The sequence below is a fragment of the Maylandia zebra genome, linkage group LG20 (assembly GCF_041146795.1).
Source record: "Maylandia zebra isolate NMK-2024a linkage group LG20, Mzebra_GT3a, whole genome shotgun sequence".
NCBI classification, from domain to species: domain Eukaryota; kingdom Metazoa; phylum Chordata; class Actinopteri; order Cichliformes; family Cichlidae; genus Maylandia; species Maylandia zebra.
Window position 1 is genome coordinate 6111197 of NC_135186.1, and position 20889 is coordinate 6132085.

At 42.0% G+C, this 20889-nt stretch overlaps 1 protein-coding gene across 6 annotated transcripts in view; it reads left to right on the forward strand.

The window, feature by feature from the left end:
• The window catches only part of LOC101480694 (TOX high mobility group box family member 2), an 84960-nt gene that overhangs the window by 19892 nt on the left and 44179 nt on the right, over nucleotides 1-20889 (forward strand). For 4 of the 6 annotated variants that reach the window (XM_004554145.3, XM_076878342.1, XM_076878343.1 and 1 more), the window contains 2 exons: nucleotides 9033-9125; nucleotides 19755-19814. In XM_004554145.3, the coding sequence (XP_004554202.1) occupies nucleotides 9033-9125; nucleotides 19755-19814 (153 nt within the window). The remainder of the gene's footprint in view (nucleotides 1-9032; nucleotides 9126-19754; nucleotides 19815-20889) is intronic. The other 2 variants (XM_012919854.3, XM_004554147.3) reach the window with 1 other exon arrangement.

A 20889-nucleotide genomic window follows, 5' to 3' on the forward strand; every position in this document is an offset into this window, starting at 1 on the left:
GCATCTGGATCTGATTTCGAATGGTTTGAACTTTAATTGCCTTGGAGAGAGAAAAGTTATTCAGGTGGGTGGTATCAAAATGCTTCAAAAAGTATGACATGATATGGGCTGACTTAAGAAAATAGAGAAGAAAGCCAAAAAAAGACTGCTGTGATAAAGGTCAGGCAGCGCAGTTTACATCCTGAAAATCACATTAACAAACACCCCCTGCACGTTCACAGTTCGAAAAAGCTGCTCACCTAAATTCATTGCAACTTAAACGTTATTCACAGCATCAGTTATATTCTTTCGAAATGTTATCCCAAAGCGCATTTGTTGTTGGTGTCAAAGTCACCATTGCAGCCTGCTTGTCTAACAGCATACTGAAACCACGTGCCCATATGGATAAGAGCTACAGAAAACAGTCTCGCTGTAACTGATGCTCCTGTGATCTGAGCTGTCACAAAGTTTACGTTTGACTTTTTGGTGATCTCCTTTAACATAATGCAGACACAAAACAGCTTCATTCACCTGGTTTCAATTAGTTAAAAATCTACAGTATTTAAAAAACAAACACCCAGTTTCTCATAGTCACTTGCCTCCAAAAACAATGGATCAACCCTGAAAGGTTGTTGATGTAGCACTTTTCTCCTTGTGAGAGTAACACTGACCGTTGACCACTGCTTATTCGAATGAGACCATATCAACCAAATAACTGATGGGTCGACTCTTGAGACTGCAATTTCCAACAGTTTAGACACTTTGTACACTGTAAATGTCTACAAATCACTGGATATTGTGTATTTTGGGACATGGCTGTAATCTCCATGAGCTGGTCTCACTCATAACTGGATTGTCTCATAAGGCTGGGAGCCATACATCCTGTGTTGATATTTCTCCTCTTGCAACTCTCCTAGGACCAGAACACCATTATTCCTTTGTGCCACGCAGTACAGTATATCACATGCTGCACATTTCTGCTAGAGGAAACACAGTGTTGTGTTGTTGCATATGGCAATATGATAAATAGGCCCATGCTTTAGACTATGAGGATAGAAGGTCCTCATAGTCTGAGCACAAGTGATTGGATTATATTGTAAACAAAGTGGGCTATACATTGTGTGATATAAATATTTTAATCCTAATCCTGAGACCGAAGGATTTAGGTTCTCTAGTACTTCCACGTCTGAGATCACGATCTTTAGCTGGAAAAGGGGAGTGCTCAATCCGGGTCAGGGAGGGAGGAGTTGCTTCTGCAAGTGGGGGAGTTTAAGTGTCTTGAGTGAGAGGAGTGGACAAATGGATTGGTGGTCTGTTGTGGTAAATAGAGAGCTGAGTGTGAAGGCAAAGTTATTTATTTACTAGTCAATCTACAGGCGTAACATCGCCTATGTCCACGAGCTCTGGGTACAGACTAAAAAATGAGATTTCGGATACAAGCGTTAAAAATGAGGTTCCTCCAAAGGATAGCTGGGGACTCCCTTAGAGGCATTCGGGTGGGTCTCAACGCAGAAACACTACACCTTCACACTAAAAGTAGCCAGCTGAGGTAGTTCATTTTTCTGGCTAGGGTGCCTGCTTGATGCCTCCTAGGTGAGGGGTTTTAAAGGCTTTCCTACTGGGAGTAGGCCTAGGGCAGACCCTGGACACACTGGAGAGATTATATCTCTCGGCTGATTTGGCCTCGGTGTCCCCACAGATGATGGAGGAGGACGAGGTAGGTCTGAACATCTTTGCCTAAACTGCTGCTTCCATGACCCAAACTCAGATAAACGATAGAAAAATGAATGTATGGCAAACAAATTGAGGATAAAGACCAATATTCCTGGTTTAACTGAACAGTCTAGCACAGCACAGAGGCGATTTTTCAAAATGAATAAACTATAGGGTGTGAAAGACAAAAAAGGCAGCAGTGCATTGGATGTGAAGACAAAGATCTGTGACCACATCTGAGAAGACAGAGAAACAGTCAGTGTCAGGGCCTTTGCAGTAACTGCACTGTTCAACTGTACCTACACACGATGACAGGAAACGTGGCGGTGACAAGGAAAACCCTGAGATGCCACATGGAGGGGTAAAAATAGGCCACTTGGCACGAGAGACGGTAAAAGAGGGGGAGGAGAAGAATCAGAAAGAGAGGAAAATTGGTGCACATTCTTCTTGTAGGGACTTTCTTCTGCAAGCCCGAGATAAGAAACTTAACTGTTGGCAAGTTGTTAGATCAATCTCATTTTTCGCTTGTTCCTTTTCAGAGAGAGAGAGAGGCAGAAAGAAAAAAAAGATTTTGTTTCCTCTAGTTAAACAACAAAGGAACATTGAGCAGTGCTCTGTTCTGACTTTACAGTCTACACCTCCTACACCTTCACTGTTCGAAAAGCTGCCCACTTAGACACATTACAGCCTCAAATATGTCATACATCTCACTTCTTAACAGTGTCAGTAATAGTCCTGCTAAATATTGACACAGGGAAAACCCACATTTCATGTTGGGTTCAACACTGCTTTTCACACTCAGGTCGATGACAGGGTTAGTCTGCAGTGATTCAATTGACACAAACATAGTTGCACACTGTACTAGAGCTTGACACTGGAAGAAAATAGCGTTGCTTTGTGAATTTAAAGATCCTTTAAGGGTAAAGTGACTATAAAGTGTACGATTTTACAAGAGTTTTTAATAAGGTCACCCAACAGCCACTTTCATTGTCTTGAATCGGCCCATTCAGAACTCTGCTCTATTATACGGTGCCGGCGACTTACAGATACACACAAGGTTGTCCTTTGGCTTCGGAGCAACGAACTCCTCAGGTTATGCTGGTACTGAGATCAGGCCACGCTTGTAAACGAGCCCTTGGCATAACATTTACATAGTCACTTTCAATGCAGAGGGTTGAAATTGCACAAGGGGATAATTCAGCTAAAACCCTGTCCTCCTAAACCTAAACTGCCCAAACCTAGCTGAGTAGTTTTTAGTGTTTAGTTAGAAATAGATGCAAAGTGGGAAAATAAAGCAAATCACTGAGTAAAAATAAAGTGAGCCTTTTGGGTGACTCTAACATCCTAGTGCAGATTTTTATCACTCTTTAAAAGAGGACCCTTATCTCCCAGTGTCTAATATTTCCACTCCAAGGACACCTTGTGTTTATCTGTTCAGCATCTGACAGAGCAGCAGTATTTGACGGCATGGGATAAGAACCAATGATTTTATAAAATCAACTTAGCAAGCACAGCAGTCCTTTAAAATGTGTTACATTAAATAGTAGATTGGAGATGACATTTGCTTCAGATAAACAACAGCTAAACTACTCGTAGGGGTAAATTTCCATAGGTATACGGGCAGACTGAGGGACAGACACGAAAACTGGAAAAAATGTGTTCAAATTGAGTCATCTGCGCACAGTTCATCTGCAACCTTTGACCAGCAGACGTTGCCAAGTGCAGGTGTGTCTACATTTCTACGAGTGGTCGCAGTGTGTACATGTGTCAGCTGAGCCTGTTCTCACTAGGCCGCTGTCTCTGATCGAAGTCGTAGGACCCGGTCATTCAGAGTCCGCTCTTGGCCTAGAGGAATGAAAAAGGATATCTCCTCGTGGCTGCTCCTCCTCTGCATATCTGCTCATTCATCTGGACTGTTCATTAAAGGGTAATTACCTGTAATTAGTGAATTATGTCGCTTTAATGAAGATGTTGAAAGCTGCTGGTGCCAGAAGGGTTGGCCTTAATTCTGAGTGATGTTCAAGATTAGCAGCAGACAGGAATTCAATAGCAGCACAGAGATTAATGAAATGCTAGCATGTTCTTGCCTGTGCCATAGGTGGCTTGTATTATGTTTATATTTCACATTAATTTTCAATTCCAGTGGCATCCACACCTGGCTCTAGAGGGCAAGTACATGTTGCAGACTAATAGGAACAACGATGATGAAGCTGTGTATCTAAGTACGTCTGTGTGTGGTGTCTATGAGAGCAACTGTAATGCTTTGCTCTAATGTGTGCTGTGCTGAGTGTATGTGTGTGTCTGTGTGTGTGTGTGTGTGTGTTCCCTGGCGGCGTGGTGAGTGTTTAATCTGGCCCGGTGGCGTGCCGTTGGCCCGGCTAATCACAGTGTGTCTGTAGGAGTGCGCTGAGCCAGGGGAGCACGCCGTCGCTAACAGCGCCTGACAGACTCATTAGAGAGACCTGGCACTGAGCTCGCAAGGCGCACGCACTCACACACACACACACACACACACATTGAAACACTTTGAAACACACACAGTGGGAAAGGCACTCAGGCTCAACTGCACACACATCAGGCTAAATTCACACACTTCTTTTTCTTTCTTTCTTTTTTTTGATGTTCTTACGCTCTCATTCATATAATTATCCATAGACAAGTGTGTGCTGTCTTTCTTTCACACACACACACACACACACACACACACACACACACACACACACACACACACACACACACACACACACACACACGTTCTCAGTGCTCCACGTGTGAGACAAGGCAGGCAGTGACCCCTCGCAGTTGCAGCCCAAACACAAGCAAGAGCTGAGAGGGCATCTGGGAAAAGAGGAGGGAGGGGGAAATGGAGGGTGGGAAAAAAGCGAGAGGAGGCGGAGTAGCCGAGTGAAGAGCAGATAAGGGAAGGGTTGGATGCAGCAGCGTTTTCTGTCATTCATGAGGTTTAGAAAGGCAAGTAACATTTTCAGAGGCTAATTATCTGCAATCAGATTACGTGCATCAAGTGAAAAGAATTTAGCGCTGTGTGAATATAGGCCACATTTATAGCTACTGTAGATCTCAGAAGGGTTAGATGTCTCGCCTCTCTTCTCTTCAGAGTGGGAAAGTTAAAGTAAAAAACATTAATTTTAAGACAGTGGGCAGAATGACATTTGGGGAAGTTTGACAAACTGCTTTGAAAAAAAATTACTCAAGACTTCCTTCCCTTGCGCGCACAGCGAGGTTAATTGTAGCTCAGCTGCAGCAGAGCCAAGTGGAAACATTAGGTTGAATAACAGGTGAATGCAAAACAGGTCAATACGTGGTTGAGTGTGGGCCTGCCAGCTGTTCCCTCCCTCCGCTCTGCCACCGCACATAGCGACACACATGCATTAACATGTTCATGGTTTGCGCATAAGAAACGATAGGGAGAAAAGACAAAAATGTAAACAAGCAACAAAAAAAAAGTAATCGATGTTTCTGTATTTATCTTTCAAATGAAATCAAGTGAAGCAATTGGAGTAAAGTAAATAATACAAATGCAGAGTCGCTGCATTAAAAATAAAACTGGGATTTTTCTTATTAACAAATAACAAAAGCAGACTAAACCCAACATGAATTCATTCTTCCAAGTCTTTGCTCAAAGTCAAATACAACTACGTCATCTCTGAGACTTGAAGTCCAAGCTACTGTGCGTGTGTGCCGTCATTTTCCACTGGTGGACCATTAGATAAATGCCGCTTTATTCCAGTGTTCGCTCTCTTCCTCTCCACTAAGTTCAGAAACCAAAAGTTGCTCCACATCGAATAAAACCGCGCAGTACGACCCCGACTTCCCCTTCAGTAAAAACAGGGATATAAAGCATAATGTAAACACATTAATGAACTGTGAAAAATGTGCTTACATTTGGAGAAATGCTAAATCATACTTTTGACACCTGATAACTCTCTGAGAGGAATGTCCTTCACGAAAGCAGACCCTAGTGTGTAACAAAAAAATAGCTGTTATCCTTCACTTTCATACACTGACATCCTTGTCTGGATTTTTAATCTGGCCTAGTAACAGACACGAGTTTTGCTGACAGTCTTGTTTCACCTAAAAGCCAAATAAAACTGTCTTTAATTTTCTCTACCACTCTACCGTATAACAGAGCAAATCTTCTCTCTCTCTCTCACACACACACACACACACACACACACACACACACACACACACACACACACACACACACACACACACACACACAGAGTCTTCCTCAAGCACAAGGCTATGACATTGAGGGAATGTGATGTGATGTATTGTAGTGAATAATGTATTCTGCAAGGATTGTACAGAGCGCGTGGAGCAGATGGCAGCAGGTTGATCTCGATGTGTGTGTGAGTGTGTTTAATGATGGCAGCGTGTACATGTGTGATGTGTGTGTGTGTATGTGCGCACGTGTGTGTGTGTGCTCAAACAGAATGGGGGAGGAGGAAAAGGGCGGTAGGGAGGGAGAGTGGGGGTTGTTGCATATGTGTGTCTATGTGAGCCTCCTTTGTGAGATAAAACATGCAAATGGTGGATTATTTTAATGCAGTTTTTTTCTAGAGCCCTGAGCCTTAATCCCTAAAGCAGTTGAAATGAAAATTGTATATGTTTTCTTTCAAACTCTCTCGCTCCCTCCTTTTTTTTTGGTGTTTTTTTTTGTTTGTTTTTATACATTTTTTTAATTCCCTGATAGGAATTTACAACTACCAGCTGTCTAGGAACAGGATCCTTTGCGCATTAATTTCTCTGACGTAGTTACAGCCAGAGACTTACAGCTGGAGAGCATGGAATTGACTAAAGCTAGTCAGGCCTGACCTGATCTGTTATATAGTGGAAATAACATGGGTGTGATTTTTCTCCGATCGTGCGGTGATAAAAATGTTGAATGCAATAATAGAGCATAACACGGTTTGTCACTCCACGTGAACAGATATAAAGCATGTGCTTTTATAAACACTTGCTAACACTTACATATACGTACGCCATTGCAACTGGTGTTTTAGATGGTGTCTGCTAGCCTGCTTTTCTGATATGTCGCTGCTAACAGCTAACATGCTTTTTTTTAGCATCACCCACACCACAGATGCAAAAACAGAGAAAAAGCCACGAACCTGGTTGTTGCAATTTCTCTGAAAATGTTTTTATCAATTAATCATTGCTATCCGGGGGAAGAGTTTTGCTGAAATATCAAAGCTGAATCAGAGCATACGAGACAGCAAGCAGAAAAAAGCTTGACATTCTTGGCTCTTTAATTGCGGGGACAGTGAGCATAATTGAGTAAATGTATTTAAGTATTTGAGTGAGCTGATTCTGGCTCTCTGGGATGGTTGATATTGTACTTAGGAAGAATGTTGCCCAAGGCAATTCATTAGTGGTAAATAATTGAGAGGCTCGGATAGTGCTAAGGTGAAATGCCTGTTATTATTTCATGGAGTTTGTGTTCTTAGGGCTCTTCAGTTTAAGACTATTAAAAATGCACAAGCCTTCCCACAAATTACTCACTCGAAAGATTCACAATGGGTGCTAATGACTAACCATCCATCTTCCATTGTTTTCAAGCTCTGCGGAGCTGTGTCGCCGCATCATTATCAATTCTATTTCTGCTTTTGCTAAAGTTCTTTCATTTCTTAGACACTGTTTTGTTACTCTTGTGCTTTTCACTCATTTAGTTTCAGGTAATTAAGGCACATCAACTGCAGCAGGATGCATGCAGAGACATTTTGTCTCTATCCCTAAATGGTAGCATCCTATAACCAATCAATAGATGGATGAAATTGAGCCATATGAACAGGCTATACACAGTTTAGGCAACTGCAGATTTGGAAAATAAACAAAATTGGCACAATTTCAGTGTTTCAGTGCATCTGCACCTATCTTTAGATGTGGTCGTGTGAATTTCACCTGTGCTCGTAGGAACTTGGTGTTCAGCTAAGTTTTTCTTTGCTGAAAGTTTTTCTGAAATGTTCCTTTGAAGCCGGCTGTTTTTTGGTTTTTTTTTTTTTTTTACCCCTCTGTGTTATTTGTGTCTGTGCATACTTGAGAACCCATGGACTCTTATCTGGTAAAAATTGTCACCTTTGCGTGTTGGTTTTCTGGTGATGCAACTTAAAGGCCACTGAGGTTTTATTTAACATATTATACACCCACACATCACCACGTGACAACCAAGAAATGGTTGAGAATCTGAAGGCCTAATCAGTTATTCACAGAAGTCTGAGCTCTTTGCAGTAAGAGAATGATATGTATAGCCTTTGGTTTGTGGTCTGGACACGAAATACAATTGTCCCTTAATAAATCGGCTGTTTTATCTATTTGTATTTTATAGTGTTTAGCAAGTTGGTAAAACCTGTGGTTGAATGTTTCTTTTAGCTATATGAGCAACATAACTTTTTATGGGTTATGAATGAAGAAATAAATGCTCTTGACACGCTGGTAGATACGTTCACAGCCAGGCGAGGATGAATCCTCATAATACCAGATATATGTGAGTCCCAACGCTGCTAAATTTCTCCACTTTTTTTTTTAAATTTCACATTATTTTGCATGTCAAAGTGGACCTGTTGCTTCACTTGCTGCCTCCATTCTGCTGTTGGTGTCCCTTCACCTATAGTATAGTACAGTACAAGTATGATCAAATGTAGGAATTTTAACAGCGACTTTTTGCCATATATTTTTATGCCTCTGATTTCTGATGCATAACGAGTCTTGCATCTTCCCAGTTCTTGATTGCATTAGCTGAGGCCATATTTCTAATGTAAATTACATTAGCTCACGTTCACAGTTGTTCATAACCCAGTTACAGCTGTGAGCTGTGTGCACTGTATGTGAAGAGAGTGTAAACTGCGCTCTTGCCACATTCCTTTGGTGCACCAAAACTTGTCTCGCTGCCAGCTTTCACTCCTCACTGTCTTGCCGGGGTTTTTGTGTACATGCTTGTCAGCGTGTGAAAGAGAGCAGGGAGGTTGGCATGGGGAGGAGGCGTGTTCGAGGTGGAGGGTATGTCAGCTCATTAACCTCCATTCTTCCCGTAGCACAGCGCTGCATGTCACTGTGTAATTCTCATGTCGTTACTCCTCCCCCTCCACGCGTGCGCGGCGTACTAGAGGAAGAGCAGGGCAACCGGAGAAAGGGAGAAGGAGAGAAAGGTTCACGACAGAGGGCGGGAGGGCTTGACATGTTCCCTTTACAAATGCCCTGCTTGTACCTTGCAATCTAAAGCCCTGTCGTCTCCTTTCCTTCTCTGCTTTTGTCTTCTCTTTCTCTTCTTTTTTTCCTGTTCGCTGTCTCTCTCTTTCTCTCGCTCTCTCTAACCACAGGCCCGGTACAGTGTGGGTGAGCGAGGGGTTAGGCTCCACACTGCCCCCTCTCCGGCCATCAATCCATCTAGGAAAAGACTACCCACTGCTGTGGTGAGATAGCCAAGCCCCCTTATTTTTTCCCTAGCCGGTTGATTTGGAAAAGTGTACCTCAAGGTTCTATCCTGGGCCCTGGTCAGTTCTGGAGGCTTTATGCTGAGATGAAATTGCTCTCCGTATTTATGTCGAGCTCCCTATGAGAACCTTCACATATATATTTTATACACAAATGTGTGAACACATATGTATCATTTATAGTGTCTCTATTCAAAGGCAACCATTTTACTGGAATCTATAAATCATGTCAGGAGTTTCTTAATTACGGTATGTGTGAAAACATGAAGAAGGTGCGAAATACGCCTCGGTAGTTGTTATGATCAAGTCACATGGTGATGTGTTATGTTATGATCAGGTCGCATCCAGAGAGACACATTAACTCTAAATAAAGTGCCTTTGACATGTTTAGAGTTTAACTTTACTTTTTATTTAAAGATCTCATGAGGCTCTTTATAACAAAAGCTGTCTTTTTGACAGAATATACCAAAGTTCTTTCTAACAGACCTTGTTTTTTTAATGCATAGCTTCATTTCATATGAAATGTTATCTGTTTACTTAACTCTGAGCTAATAAGTTGTTAGAGATTGTTGCTGATAATCAATATTACTTCCCTATCTAGTCAAGTCAACGTGCTGTGTGTTAACCTGTCTATGTTGCGTTGCTTGTGCTATTCTAAAAGGTTGCTTGAAAGCGAACACAACACCACCTTATTGTCAGGTGTTCTCTTTGTATATTTGTTTTTTGTGCTAAATGTTTAAATCTGTGGCAACCACCATGAAAATAGATTGGTGCCTTTCCTACGCTCGTAATGATTTATTTTAGTCACTGACTGAACAGTCAAACTTTAGACTTTTTTTTTCTCCCTTTGCTCTTTATACTTCATTCTGTGCAGAGGCAAGAGAACAGTAGATCGCAATGAGATAACCAATTATATGCTAGAGGAAACCAGACTTTTTTTTTTCCTGCAGCAGTTATCTGATGTTGTGGTGAGCAGAAGCAAAGGGCTGGGGTAATGTGACATTCACTCTGCCCTTTATCTTCTCTCATCACTGTTTACCCCAGTCAGTTAAAAGTGGCTTGTGCTCTGCATCCTCTCCTGCTGCCAGAGAAACCTCACTGACAAAGACTCACCTAGTGACATGCACATACTGTACGGACACGCATACTGTGCACACACATGCACAAACGTGCAAATACACATTCACACCACCACAGACAGCGAATGTCAGGTAGTCTGGTGGGATAACTACTTTCCTCTCGTTGTTAAGTATAGCAGTACAGTACTACAGCACCTGCTAGCTGCTAGTTGCATGTGATGCTGTTGTGCTTGATGCTAGGAAGGTGTTTCCCAGGACTGGTTAGCCGACAGGCCGTTGAAGGCTACCACAGTAAGCTGAGGGAGGCCGTGTGGGTGGCACCTTGGTCTGACATTTGAATTCTTCTGTTATACCTCTGCACATGCGCTTGCACGTGGCTCATTTCATGGCTGTGACCTCTTTTGCACTCTGATACATATACTGAACAGACAGACAGATACTAATCAAGGTTCATACAAGGGGTGGAAATCATTGAAAAGGATAAATGTTTAACGTATTGCTTTAAGGTTATTTTTCTCAAAACTGGTTGGAACTGCAGTTGAACTGCTTGCATAAGAAATCTATAAATACTAACCGCGTACTTTTCTAGATAGACAAATCATATAAATAACTTGTGAGAGCCTAAATAATTTTGTCTTTCAGCTAAAATGAAGACTGCTGGAGTTGGAACTGCCACTCCGAGTCTGAGCATGTTGTTACAGGTTGATCTGCCGGTCTTTTTCATGTTTACCCTCTGATGGAGCATTTAGTGGGACATGACAACGTGCTTGAAGTCGAAAAACAACTACTACACATCATGGTTGAAATAACGACCACATCTTTTAGTAGCTCCTGTAAAGTCTGCAAAAAAAAAATTCTTTTGTTTGTTTGTTTTTTTACAGGAGAGACCGCTAGCTTCTTCAGCAACTGAAAAGGATAGCAAGCATTAGTTAGCCAGGTAGTTGACTTGCTAACTGCTTGACTTGTTGTACACTCGTCGTCCCCCATAATACAGTTGTGGTTTACATACACTCATGATCAGGATGAACGTCCTGGTAATTTTTGGCTTTTAATGAGTTCTTGATGATTTCTAACTGTTCCTTTGATTGTACAGTACAGAATAATTGTGGACAGTATACATCTTTATTGACTATAAATTAGATTTTTTTTCTCAACCACAGAGGGTTAATGTATACATATAGCCCCCATACTATACGGCTAATTTTCCCAAGGCCCCAACCTCAACCCTGTTGAAGATTTGTAGACTGGGTCTGTGACAGGAAACCAACTAATTTAAATGAACTCTGCCAAGAAGAGCGGTCAAATTTCCAGTCGGAATTATGACAGAAGCTTGTTGATGTATACCAAAAGCATACGGTCGAGGTACAACTTGCTAAGGGACATTTGACCAAATATTAGTAGGGGTGTATATATGTATGTGAGCCTGCATGTATACTTGTAGAATTAAGAGAAAATCTAAAATGAGTTTGAACTTGTGCATGTCATTAAAGATGTGTACTGTACAATAATACCATTCTAGAAAAAGAAGAGTTCAAAGACATCATTCAAAGCCCAAAATTGCCATGACACTCATGCTCACAATGAGTGTATGCAAACCACAACGGTGCACAAACAAACCATACGTTGACCATGACGTTGACACAGTACAAACATGCTTCCTCGAACAAGGTGGTCCTTTGAGCGAATGCTTGCGGGTTTGTTTATAAAGAAAATCAGTTGGCTTTTGAGCTACAAACTTGCACCAAAGGACATAGTAAACAATAATACTCATGTAGACTGGGAAGTGAATTGATGCTGAGTAAGTACTAAGACTCAGAAAGTGCCTGGACAGTTGATTAAAAGAAGGATGGATCCATGCTTTCATGATCACACCAAATTCTGTGCCAACCACCGCTGGAGGCAACAAACCAGGCAATATTTGTCTACTCTTCTATTGTCAAATGGTCCGTGCAAATTGTAGCTACAGTTTCCTATTCTTAGGTGACCGTGTGGTCTTCTGCTGCTGTAGGCCATCTGCTTCAAAGTTGAGTAGGTTTCTGAAATAATCAGACCATGTTCAAAGTCACTTAAATCACCTTTCATCCCAATTCTGATGCTCAGTTTGAACTTCAGCTGGTCATTTTGACCACATCTACATGTCTAAATGCTTTGAGTTGCTGCCGTGTGATCGGCTGATAGGATATTTGTGTTAATGAGCAGTTGAACAGATGTAGTGGGTGAGTGTATGTAGCAACATTATCTCTATTTTGTTCTTCCTTGACTCCTGGAGGAATGATTTTCTCTGAAAGAAAGCACCACAGATGAGAGGCGTGAGAGAGAATAAGCAAAAAACCAAAACAATAAGAAAAATGTGACACACTCATGATGGATACCTTTTGGCCACGACGGATCATTGCATAGGTTTAAATCTCGCTAATTCTGTGACACAGAAACTCTGCGGCTGGTGCACAGAAAGAGAGAGACGCAGAGGCTGGGGTGTTAGCACGAACGTATGGTAACGTAGGATATACCGAAGAGAAAGCTGAATCATGGTTAACCTCATTTCCCATACAGTAAGAATGAGTTAGCCTTCTCTAACAGTAAGCATAAGCTGAATAGCTGAATGTACGTAACATTTACCTATTTCTTTTTCTAACCTTAAAAAAACTACTTTATAGTTTTGCTAACCCTACGAAACATTACAAAAAGCATTGGCAATGACCCTAATGAGGTAACCAGATAAATTAAGCTTCCTGTATGTATAAAATGAGCAAAACATCTTAAAAATAGGAAATTCCCCAGTGCTTATGCTTAGCTCATTATGAACTTTTTTAAGATACAACAGTGGAAATGCAAGCACGAGGTACTGTAAGCTTCTATTTGACACAGCACGGTTATCTTATGTTTGGTTTTGCCTTGTGTACCTGCATTTGGAACAAAAAAAAAAGATCTTATCTGACTTTTGAAAACAGAAAACAGGAAAAAAAGAAGCAAAACATAAAATTTCATTATATTCTCAAAATCTGTCAACCTGATATTTCCATTAGAAGGTGTGAACTACATTATCATCGCCGTTGAGATTTTTATCGTGCCGTAAACTCACCAAGTCACAGTGAACCCAAGTTCAGGGTGGAAACAAAGCCTTATTTAGCATCAACCGACCTGTCTCCCCACCCACCTCCACCCCCACCCTACCCCACCCTCCCCACTCCCCCCACACCCCTTCCTCCCCGCGCAGTCTCAATCTCCCTTCCCACCTCTCACCACCTTTGCTGCTAACTGTTATTTCTGTTTTGTGGTTGCTCCAGTACAACTGCAGAGTAGATGAATGGGAGCTTTGTGTGTGTCTGTGTGTGCGTGTGTGTGTGTGTGTGTGTTTGTACGTGTGTGAGTGTTTAAGTTGCTTCTGGTGGGAAGGGTTCATTGTGTTTCACTAGCACGTGTTGTTTGACTAGTTATGAGTTGATGGATTGCTTAATCAGTAACAATAAAGCCAAATATTTCTTAAACAGCAGCCGTGGGAGAGGTAAGCAAACATGTCTTGTGATGCTTCTGAAACTCTCCTTTGAGGAATGCAACACTAGAACAATTCGTGCTCTCCAGTCCTGTAAACAAATACTATGTAAGATGGCACCAAGCCAGATATAACTCCCAAAAAAATTCCATCAAAATCAGCTGAGATATACAAGAAGCTGCTTGTTGTGTCAATATCTGACCATGCTCTGTGTGCTCCACTGACCAGAGCACAGTGTGTTCAGATAAACATAGCCTGAGCTTTGCATATGAAAATGAACCATGCAGGTGATAAAGGTGAGGGTACATAAGATGCGCGGCGTTGTGGATGTGACCCTAGTGGTGCTGCAGCTCACTCTGCACATGCACTTGTGGGTGTAGTGTGTTTAGTGTGTGTGTCTGTGTGCGCAGGATCAAACTCTCACACCCAGGAAGAGGCCCTGTTTCCCTTATCTAACGACAACAGAGCATGTGTCGCCATGGCCACAGGCTGTGCTTTTTATGGGCTTTGTGTGTCTTTGTGTGTATGTGTGTGTGTGTGTGTGCCATGTTCATTGTTTGCCTATGTTCATTGTTTGCTTGGGGCGTGGCGCAACACCAGAATTGTTACTATAGTGTCTTTTCTCTTCGCTGTTTCTCTCTCCTCCTCCTATGTAACTCTGAAAATCTACAGCACTTTCTTTCTTTCTTTCTTTCTTTCTGTCTTTCCTCTGCATCTGTTTCCCTCTACTTTTTTAGTCTTTCTGTCTGTCATCCTTTGTGGCTTTGAACCAGCACTGACAAGTCGGGCAACATCAAATCCAGAGCCACATTGTCTCAGGTTCAGGTTCCTACGGCTTAATTGAACAGAGGACTGGTGAGAGAGAGGGAGAGAGAGAGAGAGAGAGGAAGAGAGAGAGAGGGGGAGAGGGATGTAAAAAAGAAATAAAGAGAAGAGGGGGAAGATGAGGAAGAAGGGTGCTCAAACAGGCATACATATTGCATGAGCCCTCACCACCACCACCACCACCACACCCCTTTCTTCACAGAATAGCTGTGTACTGTTCTGGGCTTATTAATTCCACTCGGTGAGAGAATTATTTTTAGAGACTTGGTGTACTGGCAAAGGCTTTTAAAGTCACAAATATTACATATTCTGCTTATAGATTCTCGTATATTAACTGAAAAAGTAAAAAAAAAAAGTTGTTTCGGGTTGTTCTTTAACATGATAATGTATGGGGGGGGGGGGGGGGGGGGTTCTATACAGTTTTTCCTTTCTGAATGCTTTTACATACATTACAAAGGTCTGTAGGGTGTTGATTGCATAAACGTGCAAAGTTGCCGCCGATATCTGATTGTATCTGCGGCCACTGGCGTTGTGCTGTGATATTTAATAAGGTGGTAAACCCCAGTGGGCGTAATGTTCTATGATAATGCAGTTCTCCTGTCATAATGAAAGAAATAATAGGGAAATCTCTCATGTTTGTCTATACTGTATAATTGGTTTGTTCTTATCTATACTTATACATATTTTAACAACATTAAAACTTTACAGCTGACATAGATCGTTCTAATGTTGTAAATCTATAAGTTTATTAAGTTTTGAGCAGTTTATTCTGTACCCATGGTTAGTAATGTATAATTTGATATAATGCATTGCATATGAAAGCTTAGTATGTCAGCTGAATGAGACATTTTCCCTTTAAAGTGTAGCTGGAAAAAGAGACAAGTAGCATAAAATTCCTCAAACTAATTATATCCCAGTATTTATTTATTTATTTATATTCTTGTGACTGACCGGTGACACATGACCTATATATGTTGCTCATTTCTACTATGTGGGCTAAATGTTTAGTACTAAATAAAAGTTACATGCCATATGTGACGGGGGTTTCCTACTCTTTTTGACAAATGTACTGCCTCACACCATTTTCTGGAAGTGTCATTAACTTTCACTGGGAAGCCAGTTCAGATAATGCCATATGCTATTTAGCATATCCATGACATCACTGCACCGTATTTGCATTCTAGCTAGTTCAGCCAGCTGTTTGCGTCTCTCCTACTCTCTGTGCTGACATATACTGTATTTTCATACAGGCAAATTTCCAATAAAGCTCTTCTCATTTACATATTTCTGCTTATGAGACAATGGAACAAGTGTGAAATAATGACAGGAAGGTGACCAATTAAGACTCCCTCGTTAACAGGCAGCCGATTCCAAGATGCACTTCTGCACTGCTGAAATCCTGAGTTTTATAACCTTGACATCCTCTGACAAAAATTACCATACACTTATGTAACAGATAATGCCAATTTGGATATATTTACATGCAAAGTGATCACTTGAAAGGAAGTAAAATGGCTCAGCTGCGGTGCGGACGGTTGAATGTGCTACTGCCACTCAGCGAGCGCAAAGAGTTGTGCCTGCGGCAGAAAAGCAAGAGCTCGTGCTCATGGGGCAGCCCTGCAGCCCAGTAGTAACATAAATGTACTTATGTACTTTTCACAATTCCTGCAGCCCATAGAGACAGGCTTGTAATAAAATGCTTAATGAACCGAACTTGAAATAAACGCAGCCGCTAATATTAGCAAGCATGTGATTGTGTATTTGACATAATTACGTCCAGTTGTGTAAATTCAGCCAAATTGTTGTGATGCTTTGTAGCTTTTGACATTTTTCATTACTACAAGGTGATTTGTCTCTCTAATCACTGAGCAGTTTGGGCGTTACACAGACACCCAGAGCAGTTGAACTCCACCCCACCCTCTTCACAAACAGATGTTTCCTAGAAGTCTCGTGTTGTCCGTCAATCAAACGCGATCCTCGGCGGACTCTGTAATTCTGCCTCCAATTCCGTCATCAGCTGTCTCAAAAATATAAGATAAAAGATCCCAGCATTGTATTGCCCCATTACCACTGTGTAAATATTACATGTTTTCCCTGGATATGCTAGTTAGCATTACTTCCACCTTGTGGCTTCATTATTTTTGAAACGCTCGATGATTGCACGGCATGACCTAGTTCTGGGACTCTGTCTCTCCGTCTCTCTCTGTCACTGTCTTTACTTTCTCACTTCTCTACCTAATTTACTCATTCTGTGTGTCTCTCTTTTTTTATGCCCTCTCTACAGCTCCACCTCATTTTCTTTTCACACTGAACCTGTCTACCTCCTTTTTTTTGTCATTTATTCATTGTCTTTCTCCATTTACTGCCTCAGCATTGCCTTCATCCTTTCAGGCTGCCTCTGTTCTGCCTCTGTGTTACTCATCCTCCTTCTCTCCCATGTATGCATTCTTTATTTCTCAATTTGTCTCTCTTCCACAGCCTATTATTATTTTTCTCTGTTCTCACCCCCTCTCCTTCCCCCCTCTCTCGCTCTCTCTACCCCTCCCTTCTTCTCCATGTTTTTATTCCTCTCTACCAGCACCACGTGTGCCACGGAGGGAAACATCGCGAGCAGTGGTCCCTGCTGAACAATTACCATGCAAAGCAATCCAAATAGAGATGTTTGCCGAAAACAACATGTGTGTAATTACTGCTTAATGAGGCCCTTGTCTCAGGCAGAATGCCCAATTAGACTGCCGATGAGAAAGTGATGCCAAGGCCCGGTGAAGAAAGAGAGAAAAGATGGGGCAAAGAGGAGTAGGCAGGGAGACAGAGAAGTGGAAGTAAGGAGGTTGCAACATGGAGAAAAGGGTGTCGAGGATGAGAAACACGGGGGGAAAATGGAGCAAGGGGAACATGAGAAACTGTGAAAAAAGGAAGGATGTGGAAAGAAAGATGGAGAGACTGAGGGGAAAGGGGAAAGATGAAGAGAAAGGGGAATGAGAGAATTTCTGCGGTGTATATGTGGAGTAATGGCAGAGTTGATAGCATTGAGCCGAGGATAAATTGGCATATTAAGTGGGAGAGTGAGGAACTGCTAAGGAGAGCTATCAAAAGGAGCAAGAGGAAAGAGCTTTACATTGCAGTCTGTGGGCAGCCATGTTGAAGCACAAAATGGTTGACCTTTCTGGGCAGTTTGAGCCTTTTTTTGGTGAATATTGCATTATAGATGTAATTGGTGGAAATAAACATTATCTCACTTCATTTGTTCCTTCAGAGCAGGGCAGAAACAAACGCCGTCGAGGATTCGCTCTCGAAGAATTCACGTGGCAGAGTTAGCTGTAATGAGAGCCGTGGCGGCGTTCGCGGGGTTGAAAATGCCATTGTTCGCAGTCGCTTTTTATCCGAGAGAATCTTATTCTGAAGAAGCTCTCGGAATGGCTTTATGTCACCAGTGATATCAAAGTGGATTTCAATGGAATGAAATTGCTCAGTTAGGCGATGACAAGAGGCTTTCATGTGCGGAGTGAAGAGTTTATTGCAGCTATGTCACCAAGGTCAACATTAGTTTGGCCCTCTCAGCGAGCGGCAGTCACTTCCCGCCGCAGTTCGGTCAGATGATAGACACCGGCATGCTTGATTAAGCAAATTAGCAGCTTTAGCATGTGGCATTGAACAATTATCAGTTTAATGTGAAGATGAGATGTCAGGGTTTTTATTTTCCAGCTGCTGGTGCAGTGATGTTGGATTAATCATGTCAGGTGTGAACGAGGCTTAAATGCACCTCTTGTGTCAGTTTCATGTTTTCGTATGAATTTAATCATTAGAATAACCAAGTGAATCCTCGCCTGGGTTTCCACAGTATGCATCGTTAGCCAAGCATTGCCCCGAGGCAGGAACTCATTCCCCCGTCCTTTCTCCTACAATAATGTACAGTAATTTCTCTTTCTCACCACTCACACGCTCATTTGCTTCGACTTTTTCCTGTCTACAAGCGCAGATATTAGATTTCCCCCTCAGGAATTCTGCCCATTTCCGTCCATTAGTCTACTTATTTGGTCACTGTTTTTGAGCAGGTATATGTTATGATCCATTTGCGTCCACTCATATCCAGTGCGTGTCTATTTTTCAAGGCTTTGGCCGCTTTCGTTGCCGACACAAAGCAGACCACCCGAAATGAAAAGGGCCTCCCATATCTTCACATCTGAGGAATTTGACATGGAGCGCTGTGTAGTTTGATCGTGTTTTTTCTCCTGTCTGTTCCCGAGTCAACTGCGCAGTCATATTGCAAAGAACGGCCTCCATCAACAAACAAAAAAAGGGAGCTTTATTTGGCACATTGAGTTTCTACGTGTACGTGTGTTCACGTGCAACACTACCCGCTCCAGTCAAGGTTTTTTCTATTTGCCGCAAGTGCGCGGTGACAAACCTTGATGCCTTTGGAAGCCAAGAGCATTTCACAACGATGCTCTCCTTAACGTGGTCACAGCTTTTCAGTCACCTTGGCAGCACACAGGTTCCGTTACCGAGCCGTTTGTGGCGGCTGAATCTTATTTCCGCTTGAGCTAAAAACAGAATCCGTCTGTGGTTTTTTTCTTTATTCGTAGCGCACTCATAGTTGATCTCGATGGGGAATTTAGCTCAGTAACATGCTAGACATGAAGGCTAGCATGTTGCATGAAACTCTGAAATGGTGACCCAGTGTTGCTTCCCAGCATCCCCGTGGGTCAAAAGTAATTTGTTGTTATGTGAGTCCTAACCCCATGACAAGCAATGTTTTGGCACCTGCAGCAAGCGATCCTTCATTGCCTGATTAGCTCAAATCTAAAGACGCAGCATGCCCTCATTGTGCTACACACACACACCAACACACATGTGCAAGCCTCTAAGCCACGCACACTTTACTACAGTAAGCACTCACAGATTCACCCGCACTCATTCTCTTTCTCGCACACACACAGCACAGCCCAGAGGGAAAAGCCCATCTCTCATCACTTTGCTCATGTAGCCTAATTACCGGCCCGCTGACGAAACAGTAATTACCCATGCTGCCATGCCACCACGAGGTTTAACCAAAGTGACAAAGTCATTAGTCTCACACTTCAGGCCACCCATAAAGAGCTTTTCCTCTTTAGTACCTCTTTCACAGACCCACCACCCTTTTTAAAAAAAAAAAAACAACCTCTTCTTGCATACAATGTTTATTTCTTTTTTTCTTTTTTCTGTTCACAGTTTGATGGTGACAACATGTACATGAATGACAATAACCAAGAGTTTCGGTCACCAAACCAGGTAAGATCGCCCACGTCTTTTCCTGTAAGCCCTGCAGACTTAAATAAATAAATGTCTGAGTAAGCTGATGTCACCCTTTAACAAGAAGAGTTTATGGATTGTTATGTTTGGGTGTAGACTGGAAAATGTGAAATGTACACATTTCTCAGTGAAGAAAAGTGGAAAATGGACAAACAAACCATGTGGTTAGCATGAGAGGAAAACACAAGTCAAAAGTGATGTGTCGCCTTTTTACCGCCACTGTTGTGGGCACATTTCCAAGTTATGCTCTTGTCTCTGTGGAAATTCTGAACATTAATAAAAAATGACTATGTCCACCAGTTTCTTTCTCATAGGCCTGCATCAGAAATGTTTCCATCATTTGATGTGACAGTCAGTGTGTTTCACAAGGTTTCAGATCAGATTTAAATATTAAATATATGATTGGAAGGTTTGATTCTTAATAACTTAAAAGTTACTTTTTTTTTTATATCTATTTAACATCAGATGGATTAATCCATAAGCCCTCACAGTTTCGGCAACATGTCAGCCCACTGAACCAGACAAAGCAGCAGTAATAGTTTACAATAACAAGCTAGTTGGATCTCTGGTCCCACTCTGGAGCATCATGGTCCCAGTCGCACATAGACTCAGTGAATAAGACAGGATCGGTGCTGAGTGCTCCCAGCTGGTAGATGGGAACACATGGCTGGACATATGGCAGAATTCAGAGCTCCAGGATTTGTTGATCCAGCAGCAAGGTCTTCATGTCCTGACAAAACACGATGAGGTGGAAGCTCCACATCAATTAGCGCTTTTCCAAATAAGTCAGGCCAAGGACAGCAGGATCCATACACACCTTCAATCACACACAGACATAGACACGCACACACTGTTTCATATAAACATACTCGTTTACTGTAAAAGGAAGTGACACGTTTTCTGACACAAAGTAATTCACAAGTTATAAGCTCACGTGCAAGAAGCTGTGTAGTTTCAGTCGTGTGAAAATCGTGCACTTTCTAATATGGGCAAAGCGCCGGTAACTGTGAAAGCACACTGAAATAATGCATTGCCCCCATAAGGATCAGCATAA